General features: G+C 26.1%; 1 protein-coding gene across 1 annotated transcript in view; it reads left to right on the top strand.

Moving 5' to 3' along the window:
- The first annotated feature begins 5,865 nt into the window (after positions 1-5,865).
- Positions 5,866-16,799, top strand: part of LOC126744197 (uncharacterized) — a 31,657-nt gene continuing 20,723 nt past the window's right edge. The window contains exons 1-2 of the mRNA XM_050451555.1: positions 5,866-6,434; positions 8,093-9,005. Of these exons, the coding sequence (XP_050307512.1) occupies positions 6,429-6,434; positions 8,093-9,005 (919 nt within the window). The 5' untranslated portion in view covers positions 5,866-6,428. The remainder of the gene's footprint in view (positions 6,435-8,092; positions 9,006-16,799) is intronic.

The following is a 16,799-nucleotide window of genomic DNA, read 5'->3' as shown; positions in this document are numbered from 1 at the left end:
AATTACGGTTATCTATTATTCAAATTTATTTTAAAATTAATATTTATATTATACAAGATGACCCAAATGAGCCTTTTTAAGTTTTGGACATAATCAGGGTTAAGAAAATAGAACAATTAATCCTTATAGCATTGTCCGATTTGATTCCAATTTAATTTTTAAAGTTCATTTGATGTACTATAAATTATTGATAAAATTTTTCTTATGAATTGTTTTTTAAAAAAATAATGATATCTCACTCTATTACTTTTATCTATTATTAGAATATAATTTAAATTTACTATTTCGCATATATAAGATAGCCCAAATGATGTTTTTAACGGTTTGAACACAACCAGAGTTAAGAAAATATAGTAACTAATAGCGTTAACGATTGTTCCGATTTAATTTTTAGATATAATTTGATTAACCCTAAATGATTTTTAAAAATATTTTGATGTAATGTGTTTAAAAAAAATAGTCATATCTCACTCAATTACGGTTATCTATTATTCAAATTTATTTTAAAATTAATATTTAGGTTATACAAGATGACCCAAATGATCCTTTTTAAGTTTTGGACATAACCAGGGTTAAGAAAATAGAATAATTAATCATTATAGAATTTTTCGAGTTGATTCCAATTTAATTTTTGAAGTTCATTAATGTACTGTAAATTATTTTTAAAATTTTTCTTATGAATTGTTTTAAAAAAAAATAATTATATCTCACTCTATTACTGTTATCTATTATTCTAATATAATTTAAATTTACTATTTCGCATATACAAGATAGCCAAATGATGTTTTTTACGGTTTGAACACAACCAGAATTAAGAAAATATAATAACTAATAGCGTTAGCGATTGTTCCGACTTAATTTTAATTCAATTTTTAGATATAATTTGATTAACCCTAAATATTTTTTTAAAATATTTTGATGTATTATGTTTTAAAAAAAATAGTCATGTCTGACTCAATTGCGGTTATCTATTATTCAAGTATAATTTAAAATTATTATTTAGGTTATACAAGATGACTCAAATGATCCTTTTTATGTTTTGGACATAACCAGGATAAAGAAAATCGATTACTATTACCTATAGCTATTGGTCCAATATGATTTAAATTTAATTTTTAGATATAATTTGATTAACCCTAAATGATTTTTAAAAATATTTTCATGTATTGTGTTTAAACAAAATAGTCATATCTCACTCAATTACGGTTATCTATTATTCAAATTTATTTTAAAATGAATATTTAAGTTATACAAGATGACCCAAATTATCCTTTTTAAGTTTTGGACATAACAAAGGTTAAGAAAATAGAACAATTAATCATTATAGCATTTTCCGATTTCATTCCAATTTAATTTTTGAAGTTCATTTAATGTACTGTAAATTATTTAAAAAAAATGTTCTTATGAATTGTTTTCTAAAAAAATAATCATATCTCACTCTATTACTGTTATCTATTATTCGAATATAATTTAATTTTACTATTTCGCATATACAAGATAGCCAAATGATATTTTTTACGGTTTGAACACAACGAGAATTAAGAAAATATAATAACTAATAGCGTTAACGATTGTTCCGATTTAGTTTTAATTTAATTTTTAGATATAATTTGATTAACCCTAAATGATTTTTAAAAATATTTTCATGTATTGTGTTTAAAAAAAATAGTCATATCTCACTCAATTACGGTCATCTATTATTCAAATTTATTTTAAAATGAATATTTAGGTTATACAAGATGACCCAAATTATCCTTTTTAAGTTTTGGACATAACAAGTGTTAAGAAAATAGAACAATTAATCATTATAGCATTGTCCGATGTGATTCCAATTTAATCTTTGAATTTCATTTGATGTGCTGTAAATTATTTTTAAAATTTTTCTTATGAATTGTTTTTTAAAAAAATAATTTTATCTCACTCTATTACTGTTATCTATTATTCGAATATAATTTAAATTTACTATTTCGCATATACAAGATAGCCAAAATATGTTTTTATGGTTTAAACACAACCAGAGTTAAGAAAATATAATGACTAATAGCGTTAGTGACTGTTGCGATTTAATTTTAATTCAATTTTTAGATATAATTTGTTTAACCCTAAATAATTTTTAAAAATATTTTCATGTAATGTGTTTTGAAAAAAATAGTCATATCTCACTCAATTACGGTTATCTATTATTCAAATTTACTTTAAAATTAATATTTAAGTTATACAAGATGACCCAAATGATCCTTTATAAGTTTTGGACATAACCAGGGTTAAGAAAATAGAACAATTAATCATTATAGCATTGTCCGATTTGATTCCAAGTTAATTTTTGAAGTTCATTTGACGTACTGTAAATTACTTTTAAAATTTTTCTGATGAATTGTTTTTTAAACAAATAATCATATCTTACTCTATTACTGTTATCTATTATTCGAATATAATTTAAATTTACTATTTCTCATATACAATATAGCCAAATGATGTTTTTTACGGTTTGAACATAACCAGAATTAAGAAAATATAATAACTAATAGCGTTAGCGATTGTTCCGACTTAATTTTAATTCAATTTTTAGATATAATTTGATTAACCCTAAATAATTTTTTAAAATATTTTGATGCATTATGTTTTAAAAAAAATAGTCATGTCTGACTCAATTACGGTTATCTATTATTCAAGTATAATTTAAAATTATTATTTAGGTTATACAAGATGACTCAAATGATGCTTTTTATGTTTTGGACATAACCAGGATAAAGAAAATCGATTACTATTACCTATAGCTATTGTTCCGATATCATTTCAATTTAATCTTTCGATATAATTTGTTTAACACTAAATAATTTTTAAAATTTTTTAATATATCATGTTTTAAAAAAATAGTCATAATATACTCAATTACGGTTATCTATTATTCAAATTTATTTTAAAATTAATATTTAAGATATACAAGATGACCCAAATGATCCTTTTTAAGTTTTGTACATAACCAGGGTTAAGAAAATAGAATAATTAATCATTATAGCATTTTCCAATTTGATTCCAATTTAATTTTTGAAGTTCATTTAATGTACTGTAAATTATTTTTAAAATTTTTTCTTATGAATTGTTTTTAAAAAAAAATAATTATATCTCACTCTATTACTGTTATCTATTATTAGAATATAATTTAATTTTACTATTTCGCATATACAAGATAGCCAAATGATGTTTTTTACGGTTTGAACAAAACCAGAATTAAGAAAATATAATAACTAATAGCGTTAACGATTGTTCCGATTTAATTTTAATTTAATTTTTAGATATAATTTGATTAAATCTAAATGATTTTTAAAAATATTTTCATGTATTGTGTTTAAACAAAATAGTCATATCTCACTCAGTTACGGTTATCTATTATTCAAATTTATTTTAAAATGAATATTTAAGTTATACAAAATGACCCAAATTATCCTTTTTAAGTTTTGGACCTAACAAGGGTTAAGAAAATAGAACAATTAATCATTATAGCATTTTCCGATTTGATTCCAATTTAATTTTTGAAGTTCATTTGATGTACTGTAAATTATTTAAAAAATTTTTCTGATTAATTGTTTCTTAAAAAAATAATCATATCTCACTCTATTACTGTTATCTATTATTTGTATATAATTTAAATTCACTATTTCGCATATACGAGATAGTCAAATGATGTTTTTTACTGTTTGAACACAACCAGAGTTAGGAAAATATAATAACTAACAGCGTTAGCGATTGTTTCGAATAAATTTTAATTCAATTTCTAGATATAATTTGATTAACTCTAAATAATTTTTTTAAATATTTTGATGTATTGTATTTAAAAAAAATAGTTAGATCTTACTCAATTACGTTTATCTATTATTCAAATCTATTTTAAAATTAATATATAGATTATACAAGAAGACTCAAATTATCCTTTTTATGTTTTGGAGAAAACCAGGGTTAAGAAAATAGAACAATTAATCATTATAGCATTGTCCGATTTGATTCCGATTTAATCTTTGAAGTTCATTTGATGTACTGTAAATTATTTTTAAAATGTTTCTTATGAATTGTTTTTTTTTTAAATAATCATTATCTTACTCTATCACTGTTATCTATTATTCGAATATAATTTAAATTTACTATTTCGCATATTCAAGACAGCCAAATGATGTTTTTTACGGTTTGAACACAAGCAGAGTTAAGAAAATATAATAAGTAATAGCGTTAGCGATTGTTCCAGTTAAATTTTAATTCAATTTTTAGATATAATTTGATTAACCCTAAATAATTTTTTAAAATATTTTATGTATTGTGTTTAAAAAAAATAGTCATATCTCACTCAATTTCGGTTATCTATTATCCAATTTATTTTAAAATTAATATTTAGATTATACAAGATAGCCCAAATGATCCTTTTTAAGTTTTGGACATAACCAGGGTTAAGAAAATAGAACAATTAATCATTATAGCATTGTCCGATGTGATTCCAATTTAATCTTTGAAGTTCATTTGATGTACTGTATATTATCATCACGCCTTGCTCTCATGATCACATTGTAGTATCGTGTCGTCTAGACGGCATCACGTTACCATACCAAAGCAAAATCAATACTCAATCCCCTGGCTCTCCGGAACCCGCTGTAATACCCTTAGTTCTTTTTTAACGTGCGTGTAGAGAGGGTCGTTCGCGGGCCGTACCGACAGCATGGGTACTAAACGTAAATGTTTTTCGGATTCGGAGAGCAGTGGCGAAAGTGATGGAAAAAATTTTTCCTCGGAGAGTTCGGATAGTAGAGACCGGGAGATATTAAGTCTAAAAAGAAAGTTGAGACGTTTATCTAAAGAAAAACTATAAGAACCGATAGTTCTCGGCGCCATCGTCGCAGTCGTCACGATCGTAGGCGTACCCGATCGATACGTAGACGTTCACACTCAATGTCGGTGTCTTCCTCCGACAAGAAAAACAAAATAAAGAAATATCGTAGGGTGGTTCGATTGGAAGATTCATCACCAGAAAATGATCGTAAGTTAATTTTATACTTATATTTTTGTATGTAGTTAAATGAAATTAGTTACCGCAAATGCGACATATGTGGTTACCAATATACCTATTATTAAAATTTATCCTGGAAATTTTAAATAAGAATGTCCAGAGGTCTAATATTACGACTATATAATATAAATATCCTAGACAAATATTTAGAGGTCGTATTATTATTACTTTCATAGGTATAAATATCCTAGATATCTTAAATAAGTTTATCTAGAGGTCATAAATATGACTATACCATATAAGTTTAATTACCTATACTAGAAATCTTAAGAAGATTATCTAGAGATCATAAATATGGCTATATATAGGTACAATTATCCTAAAAATCTTAGACAAGATTGTCTAGAGGTCATAAATGACTATATGTCCTAACAATCCTGAATAGAATTATATACAAGGGGACAATATTTTACATATTATTTTATTTTTGTCTATAATTCTAATTATATCTGTTTCGCCTGAAAATAAATATTTATTTTCAGGCGAGTTATCAACCGATCTAGTGAACCTTGTCCAGGCACCACTTAATGCGTTGATCCCCCTTAATGACAACATTAAGGAGATTTTGGGATCTAAAAAACATAATGAAATTTGCAAAGCACCTCCAATTCTTGTTGAGGTGGCCCAACAATGGAGGTTGCTACTAAAAAATGGTATAGATAATGCCGATAAGCAGCTTATTATGGAAAAACATAATTTTCCCGAAAATTGCCAGTCACTTTCTCCATCTAAATTAAATCCGGAAGTCAAGATGGCGGTAAATGAAGCCGCCATCAACAGAGATAAAAGGTTAGAAATGCTGCAGTTTCAAACAGGTACTTGTTTGGCTGCTTTTGGAAAATCTCTTTCCTAGTTAATTAACCATTTTCAAAAGAAAGGGGAAACAGAGGAAATTTTGGGAATTGTGGAGTCCTTGAGTGACGGGACGAAATTATTAGCGGATATACACCACCAGCAATCAATGTCACGCCAGAATATACGAATTTCAAGCTTAGATAACAAATTAAAAGCTGTGGTAGAAAACAGAGCTTGATGGATGGCTTTTTGGCGATCATTTATCCGATAGGGTAAAAAATGCCAAACAAATGGAGAAGTCTGGCGAAGAAATTCGGAAAAAAATTTCCTTAAACAAAAATTCATTTTTACGAAATTCAAAAAACATGAAAATTCCACCCAAGCATACAAGTTTGGGTGGAGTGCCTCACCACTACAAGAAGATGAGGCAGACAACAACTTCGTATGCCCATCCTCAGAACCAGAGGTACAACCAACACTACGACCAATTTCCGAGCCAATCAAGAGGCCAATATCAATACAAAAGGAGAGTAGTAACAAGGAGGAACCAACGACAATCTTAAATAATCATTGCGGATCAATGGAGGTAAGCAGATACAAGGCGGGACGTTTATATTATTTTTTCAATGAGTGGCAAAAAATTACGAGTGATAAGGTCATATTATCATGGATAAAAGGTTATAAACTTCCTATTAGAGTAGAAACTTCCTAAGACACGATTAATTTTAAATTTAAAAAGAATAAACAAATTTTTATATAATGAACATTTTAAAATGGAAGACAGGAATACTGTACCTAAAATTCTTTTTCGTAATACTTTTATGGCCACATTAGACTTGAAGGACGCATACTTTTTTATAAAGGTCCATAAATCCCATAGGAAGTATTTAAGATTCAGGTACGACAAAGATATTTATGAGTATACCTGCGTTCCGTTTGGACTGTGTAGTGCGCCCACGGTTTTTACCAAATTATTAAAACCTGTGTTAAATATTTTACGTTCAAAAGGTCTTTTGTCAGTGTGCTATTTAGATGATTTTTTAATATTAGCAAACACATATGAACAATGTCTATATAATATAAAAACTACTACAGAGTTATTAAATAAACTTGGATTTATCATTAATTATGATAAGTCATCTCTAATTCCCAAAAATTCGTGTCAATTTTTAGGCTTTATTTATAATACTGTAAACATGACCCTAGAACTTCCATGTGATAAAAGGTGTGATATTTTAAAATGGATTAAAAATATATCTAAGCAAAAATCTTGCACTATTTTATATTTTCAAGATTTGTAGGGAAAATTGTTGCCGCTTGTCCGGCAGTAAAGTATGGCAAAATGTATTTTAAAAATTTTGAAAGGGCAAAATATATTGCCTTAAAAAAATCTTACGGAGATTATAGATGTACCATGGTTATTCCACAGTTGATATTTCAAGATTTGCTTTGGTGGGAAAATCACATTCTTACATCAAAAAATAGTATAATTCTATCTAGAAATTTTGCCTTGGAAATATTTTCTGATGCATCAAAGAAGGGGTGGGGAATATATTGTGAAGGAGAAAGAGCCAGTGATCAATGGAGTGATACAGAAAATAATTTACATATTACTTGTTTAGAACTTCTGGCAGCTTATTTTGGATTAAAATGTTTTGCTGAGAAATTTAAAGACTGCAATATTTTGTTACATATAGATAATACAATCGCAATATCATACATTAATAAAATGGGGGGCGTCAAATTTCCTATACTTAATAACATAACTCGGGAAATTTGGAAATGGTATGAAAAACGTAATCTTTCTATTGTTGCAAAGTACATACAATCTAAAGATAATAAAGAAGCTGATTTTGAATCCAGGAAAATCTCAAAAGATATTGAGTATGAACTATCAAATTGGGGTTATGATTTAATATGTGCAAAATTTGGGATGCCTACCATAAATTTATTTGCTAATCGACTAAACAAAAAATGTCAAACATTTATTTCATGGCACAGAGATCTGGATGCATTGACCTCTGACGCTTTCACAGTAAGTTGGGCTGAGAATTTTTCTTATGCATTCCCTCCCTTCTCATTGATATCAAAGGTATTACATAAAATAGTTTTTGATAACGCTAGGGTTATAGTAGTTGTACCACATTGGCCCAGACAACCATGGTACCCTTTATATTTTAACTTACTGGAAAGTAAGCCATTATATATACCACCCAGTAAGGATTTATTATTTTCTTTTGATAGGAAACCACATCCTTTGTGGCACAACCTTTCCCTGGTAGTAGGAGTCTTATCGAACAGAGCATTAGGAGAACAGGGGTAACTGGGGAAACAATCCAAATAATGATTTCTTCAATATCTAAAGGCACCATAAAACAATATACTAGTACTTTAAGGTGTTGGTGGCAATTTTGTATTAATAATAAAATAGATGTTTTTCATTTATCTATAGACTTAACTCTTAAGTTTTTAACAGAACTTTATAATTCAGGGGTGGCCTATGGTTCTCTAAATTGTGCAAGATCTGCATTGGCTCTAATAATATCACCAGAGATTGGCTCTAATGGAGGGATTAAAATATTTTTTAAGGTCATTGGCAATTTAAGACCTAGCAAACCTAGATATGATTTTACTTGGGATCCGTCTATAGTATTAAACTTTCTTAAAGAGCTTTATCCACTTGAAAATCTGTCTCTTACAGAACTAACTTGTAAGCTAGTAACCTTGCTTGCTTTAATAACTGCACATAGAGTGAAAACTTTGGCCTTAATTAAATTGGAAAATATTTTCAGAGATGAGACAGGTTTTGAAATTTGGATTACCGGCCGGACAAAAACTTCCAACAAGACCAAAATCCAACCAGTATTGCATGTGCCATATTTTGCTGAAGATGAAAAAGTGTGTGCTGCAAAGACCTTAGAAGCATATCTTAATAAAACAAACAGATTAAGAAATAAAATTTCAAATTTATTAATAACAACTAAAAAACCATATAAGCCTGCAACATCTCAAACCATCAGCCGCTGGATTAAATACACCCTTGAACAAAGTGGTTTAGATAATGAGATTTTTGAGACAGCACACAGTACTAGGCATTCTTCTACATCGTTGGCAAATAAAAAAGGAATTAATATAGATCTGATTAAGAGCACTGCAGGTTGGTCTGCGCAATCCAATACTTTTGCACTTTTTTATAATAGGCCTATTCATAACAAAAATGAGTTTGCTCGAAGAAGCTAATTAATAAAAAGAAGAAGCTAATTAATAAAGTATTATTAGTTCAACCAATGTTTATTATATTATAATTACATGTTTCATTTGTTAACGGATTTTATTAGGTTTACTTATTTAGTTGGAGTAATTATAATTAACGGGTTGTTTATTTACTTAAAATAAAATGAGTATTATTTAAATTATTGGGTATATCTCAAATTACTCTGAATATCTACAATGTGATCATGAGAGCAAGGCGTGATGATAATTGTAAGATTAAACGAACTTACCTGTAGTGAAGTTCAATCTTAATTATCTTCACGCCTTGCTCGAGTGATCACACCCACCCGACCAGAGTACCCTAGTGATCACATATTTGAGATATACATAAATAGCGAAAAAAGAACTAAGGGTATTACAGCGGGTTCCGGAGAGCCAGGGGATTGAGTATTGATTTTGCTTTGGTATGGTAACCTAATGCCGTCTAGACGACACGATACTACAATGTGATCACTCGAGTAAGGCGTGAAGATAATTAAGATTGAACTTCACTACAGGTAAGTTCGTTTAATCTTATAATTATTTTTAAAATTTTTCATATGAATAGTTTCTTATAAAAATAATCATATCTCACTCTATTACTGTTATCTATTATTTGAATATAATTTAAAATTACTATTTCGCATATACGAGATATCCAAATGATTTTTTTTACTGTTTGAACACAACCAAAGTTAAGAAAATATAATAACTAATAGCATTAGCGACTTCTTGAATTTGTTCTGATTTAATTTTAATTCAATTTTTAGATATAATTTATTTAACCCTAAATAATTTTTAAAAATAATTTGATGTATTGTGTTTAATAAAAATAGTCATATCTCACTCAATTACGGTTATTTTTTATTCAAATATATTTTAAAATTAATATTTAGGTTATACAAGATGACTCAAACGATCCTTTTTAAGTTTTGGACATAACCAAGGTTAAGAAAATAGAACGATTAATCATTATAGCATTGTCCGATTTGATTCCAATTTAATTTTTGAAGTTCATTTGACGTACTGTAAATTACTTTTAAAAATTTTCTGATGAATTGTTTTTTAAAAAAATAATCATATCTCACTCTATTCCTGTTATCTATTATTCGAATATAACTTAAATTCACTATTTCGGATACACAATATAGCCAAGTGAAGATTTTTAGGGTTTGAACACAACCAAAGTTAAGAAAATATAATAACTAATAGCATTAGCGATTGTTCCGATTTAATTTTAATTCAATTTTTAGATATAATTTGATTAACCCTAAATAATTTTTTAAAATATTTTCATGTATTGTGTTTTGAAAAAAATAGTCATATCTCACTCAATTACGGTTTTCTATTATTCAAATTTATCTTAAAATTAATATTTAGGTTATACAAGATGACTCAAATGATCCTTTTGATGTTTTAAACATAACCAGGATAAAGAAAATCGTTTACTATTACCTATAGCTATTGTTCCGATTTAATTTTAATTCAATTTTTAGATATAATTTGATTAACACTAAATAATTTTTTAAAATATTTTGATGTATTGTGTTTAAAAAAAATAGTCATATCTCACTCAATTACGGTTATCTATTATCCAATTTATTTTAAAATTAATATGTAGGTTAACAAGATGGCCCAAATGATCCTTTTTAAGTTTTGGGCATAACCAGGGTTAAGAAAATAGTAGTACAGTTTCGCATATACGAGATAGCCAAATGATGTTTTTTACTGTTTAAACACAACCAGAGTTAAGAAAATATAATAACTAATGAGTTAGCGATTGTTCCGATTAAATTTTAATTCAATTTTTAGATATAATTTGATTAACCCTAAATAATTTTTTAAAATATTTTGACGTATTGTGTTTAAAAAAAATAGTCATATCTCACTCAATTACCGGTATCTATTATCCAATTTATTTAAAAATTAATAACTAGGTTATACAAGATGGCCCAAATGATCCTTTTTAAGTTTTGGACATAACCAGGGTTAAGAAAATAGAAAAATTAATCATTATAGCATTGTCCGATTTGATTCCAATTTAATTTTTGAAGTTAATTTGATGTACTGTAAATTATTTTAAAAATTTTTCTTATGAATTGTTTTTTAAAAAAATGAATCATATTTTACTCTATTACTGTTATCTATTATTCGAATATAATTTAAATTTACTATTTCGCATACACAATATAGCCAAATGATGTTTTTTACGGTTTGAACACAACCAGAGTTAAGAAAATATAATAACTAATAGCGTTAGCGATTGTTCCGATTTAATTTTAATTCCATTTTTAGATATAATTTAATTAACCCTAAATAATTTTTTAAAATATTTTCATGTATTGTGTTTTGAAAAAGTAGTCACATCTCTGTGTATTACGGTTATCTATTATTCAAATATAATTTAAAATTAATATTTAGGTAGTACAAGATGACTCAAATGATCCTTTTAAAGTTTTGGACATAACCAGGGTTAAGAAAATAGAACAATTAATCATTATAGCATTGTCCGATGTGATTCCAATTTAATCTTTGAAGTTCATTTGATGTACTGTACATTATTTTTAAAATTTTTCATATGAATTGTTTCTTATAAAAATAATCATATCTCACTCTATTACTGTTATCTATTATTTGAATATAATTTAAATTTACTATTTCGCATATACCAGATGATGTTTTGGACATAACCAGGGTTAAGAAAATAGAACAATTAATCATTATAGCATTGTCCGATTTGATTTCAATTTAATCTTTGAAGTTCATTTGATGTACTGTAAATTATTTTTGAAATTTTTTTGATGTATTGTTTTTAAAAAAAATAATCATATCTCACTCTATTACTGTTATCTATTATTCAAATTTATTTTAAAATTAATATTTAGGTAATACAAGATGACCCAAATGATCCTTTTTAAGTTTTGGACATAACCAGGGTTAAGAAAATAGAACAATTAATCGTCATAGCATTGTCCGATTTGATTCCAATTTAATTTTTGAAGTTCATTTGATGTACTGAAAATTATTTTAAAAATTTTTCTAATGAATTGTTTTTTTTTTAAATAATCATTATCTCACTCTATTACTGTTATCTATTATTCGAATATAATTTAGATTTACTATTTCGCATATTCAAGATAGCCAAATGATGTTTTTTACGGTTTAAACACAACCAGAGTTAAGAAAATATAATAACTAATAGCGTTAGCGATTATTCCAATTAAATTTTAATTCAATTTTTAGATATAATTTGATTAACTCTAAATATTTTTTTGAAATATTTTGATGTATTGTGTTTAAAAAAAATAGTCATATCTCACTCAATTACGGTTATCTATTATCCAATTTATTTTAAAATTAATATTTAGGTTATACAAGATGGCCCAAATTATCTTTTTTAAGTTTTGGGACATAACCAAGGTTAAGAAAATAGAACAATTAATCATTATAGCATTGTCCGATTTGATTCCAATTTAATCTTTGAAGTTCGTTTGATGTACTGTAATTGATGAGCCAAGATGACTCAAATGATACTTTTACGTTTTGGACATAACCAGGATTAAGAAAATATGATAACTAATACCGTTAACTATTGTTTTGATTTAATTTTAATTTTATTTTTAGATATAATTTGTTTAGCCCTAAATGATTTTTAAAAATATTTTTATGTATTGTGCTTTAAAAAAATAGTCATATCTCACTCTATTACGGTTATCTATTATTCGAATGTAATTTAAATTTGGTATTTAGGTTATACAAGATGACTCAAATGATCCTTTTGATGTTTTAAACATAACCAGGATAAAGAAAATCGTTTACTATTACCTATAGCTATTGTTCCGATTTAATTTTAATTCAATTTTTAGATATAATTTGATTAACACTAAATAATTTTTTAAAATATTTTGATGTATTGTGTTTAAAAAAAATAGTCATATCTCACTCAATTACGGTTATCTATTATCCAATTTATTTTAAAATTAATATGTAGGTTAACAAGATGGCCCAAATGATCCTTTTTAAGTTTTGGACATAACCAGGGTTAAGAAAATAGTAGTACAGTTTCGCATATACGAGATAGCCAAATGATGTTTTTTACTGTTTAAACACAACCAGAGTTAAGAAAATATAATAACTAATGAGTTAGCGATTGTTCCGATTAAATTTTAATTCAATTTTTAGATATAATTTGATTAACCCTAAATAATTTTTTAAAATATTTTGACGTATTGTGTTTAAAAAAAATAGTCATATCTCACTCAATTACGGGTATCTATTATCCAATTTATTTAAAAATTAATAACTAGGTTATACAAGATGGCCCAAATGATCCTTTTTAAGTTTTGGACATAACCAGGGTTAAGAAAATAGAACAATTAATCATTATAGCATTGTCCGATTTGATTCCAATTTAATTTTTGAAGTTAATTTGATGTACTGTAAATTATTTTAAAAATTTTTCTTATGAATTGTTTTTTAAAAAAATGAATCATATTTTACTCTATTACTGTTATCTATTATTCGAATATAATTTAAATTTACTATTTCGCATACACAATATAGCCAAATGATGTTTTTTACGGTTTGAACACAACCAGAGTTAAGAAAATATAATAACTAATAGCGTTAGCGATTGTTCCGATTTAATTTTAATTCCATTTTTAGATATAATTTAATTAACCCTAAATAATTTTTTAAAATATTTTCATGTATTGTGTTTTGAAAAAGTAGTCACATCTCTGTGTATTACGGTTATCTATTATTCAAATATAATTTAAAATTAATATTTAGGTAGTACAAGATGACTCAAATGATCCTTTTAAAGTTTTGGACATAACCAGGGTTAAGAAAATAGAACAATTAATCATTATAGCATTGTCCGATTTGATTTCAATTTAATCTTTGAAGTTCATTTGATGTACTGTAAATTATTTTTGAAATTTTTTTGATGTATTGTTTTTAAAAAAAATAATCATATCTCACTCTATTACTGTTATCTATTATTCAAATTTATTTTAAAATTAATATTTAGGTAATACAAGATGACCCAAATGATCCTTTTTAAGTTTTGGACATAACCAGGGTTAAGAAAATAGAACAATTAATCGTCATAGCATTGTCCGATTTGATTCCAATTTAATTTTTGAAGTTCATTTGATGTACTGAAAATTATTTTAAAAATTTTTCTAATGAATTGTTTTTTTTTTAAATAATCATTATCTCACTCTATTACTGTTATCTATTATTCGAATATAATTTAGATTTACTATTTCGCATATTCAAGATAGCCAAATGATGTTTTTTACGGTTTAAACACAACCAGAGTTAAGAAAATATAATAACTAATAGCGTTAGCGATTATTCCAATTAAATTTTAATTCAATTTTTAGATATAATTTGATTAACTCTAAATATTTTTTTGAAATATTTTGATGTATTGTGTTTAAAAAAAATAGTCATATCTCACTCAATTACGGTTATCTATTATCCAATTTATTTTAAAATTAATATTTAGGTTATACAAGATGGCCCAAATTATCTTTTTTAAGTTTTGGGACATAACCAAGGTTAAGAAAATAGAACAATTAATCATTATAGCATTGTCCGATTTGATTCCAATTTAATCTTTGAAGTTCGTTTGATGTACTGTAATTGATGAGCCAAGATGACTCAAATGATACTTTTACGTTTTGGACATAACCAGGATTAAGAAAATATGATAACTAATACCGTTAACTATTGTTTTGATTTAATTTTAATTTTATTTTTAGATATAATTTGTTTAGCCCTAAATGATTTTTAAAAATATTTTTATGTATTGTGCTTTAAAAAAATAGTCATATCTCACTCTATTACGGTTATCTATTATTCGAATGTAATTTAAATTTGGTATTTAGGTTATACAAGATGACCCAAATGATCCTTTTTAAGTTTTGGACATAACCAGGATAAAGATAATCGATAACGATTAGCTATAGCTATTGTTCCGATTTAATTTCAATTTAATTTTTAGATATAATTTGTTGAACCCTAAATGATTTAAAAAAATATTTTTATGTATTGTGCTTTAAAAAAATAGTCATATCTCACTCTATTACGGTTATCTATTATTCGAATGTAATTTAAATTTGATATTTAGGTTATACAAGATTACCCAAATGATTTTTTTTACATTTTGGACATAACCAGGGTTAAGAAAATACAGCAAATAATCCCTATAGCATTGTCCGATTTGACTACAATTTAATTTTTGAAGTGCATTTGATGTACTGTAAATTATTTTTAAAATTTTTCTGATGTATTTAAAAAAAAAATAGTCATATCTCACTCTATTACTGTTATCTGTTATTCGAATATAATTTAAGTTTAGTATTTCGCATATACAACATAGCCAAATGATCTTTTTTACGGTTTGAACATAACCAGAATTAAGAAAATACCATAAATAATAGCGTTAGGTATTGTTCCGATTTCATTTTAATTTAATTTTTAGATATAATTTATTTAACCCTAAATGATTTTTAAACATATTTTGATGAATTGTGTTTTAAAAAAATTGTCATGTCTCACTCTATTTCGGTTATCTATCATTCGAATATAATTTAAAACTAGTATTTAGGTTATACAAGATGACTCAAATGATCCTTTTTAAGTTATGGTCATACCCAGGATAAAGAATATCGATAACTTTTAGCTATAGCTAGTTGAATTTTGAACTATTTAGCTTTAGCCGATTTGATTTAATTTTTTTAATTCATTTGAGATATCTTAAGCGATTTTTCAAATTTTTTAAAGTATTGTCTTTTCGAAAAATACGAACATCTAACTCCATTACTGATACCAATAATTATTTGAATGTAATTTAAACTTAGTATTAAGATCTTATACAATGTAACAATAAACGTTCCGATTTAATTTCATTTCAATTTTTAGAGTTCATACCATATATCCTAAATGTTTTTTTTTTTAAATACGAATATCCCACTTTATTAGGGTTACCTATTATTCGAATGTAATTTAAGTTTACTGCTAAGAGCTTATATAGAACAACCTAAATGATCAGGTTTGCGTTTTGGATACTATGAGTGTTAAGAAAATACGATAACTATAAACTCTAGCTATTATTCCGAATTCATTTCAATTTAATTTTTTAGATTCATTTGAGGTATCAGTGATGTTCCAAATTCTTTAATGTATTGTGTTTTCGAAAAATACGAACATTACTGATACCTATTATTCGAATGTAATTTAAACTTAGTATTAGGAGTTTATATTGTACAACAAATTGTTATCTTTGGTATATCTGAAATAATTTTTTAAATTTGTTGATGTATTTTGTTATAAAAAAATACGAATATATAACTTTACGACGCACAGAGGAGTATTCAAATAAAAAATCCGGTCATAAGTCCAAAACTCAATATAATATATAACCGTAAATAAAACATTTTTGCGATAAGAGGAATAGTTGGCGAGGCAAAAAAAAACAATTGTTTTGAAAACAATGTAAATTGTTTTGGCAACGCAAGCAAGTGGCAGGTAAGGAACTAAAATTGAATTTACAGTTCATTTAGTAGTGCTGCTAAGTTAGGATTTTAAAGTCCGTTCGTGCTTTTGTATAAAGTAATATTATATTTTAAGAATTATGAAGGGGAATCGTGATGGTATATGTACTTTATTTTGATATATAATTTATTTT

This window comes from Anthonomus grandis, chromosome 13 (assembly GCF_022605725.1).
Source record: "Anthonomus grandis grandis chromosome 13, icAntGran1.3, whole genome shotgun sequence".
NCBI classification, from domain to species: domain Eukaryota; kingdom Metazoa; phylum Arthropoda; class Insecta; order Coleoptera; family Curculionidae; genus Anthonomus; species Anthonomus grandis.
This window is presented reverse-complemented; position numbering and strand designations above follow the sequence as displayed.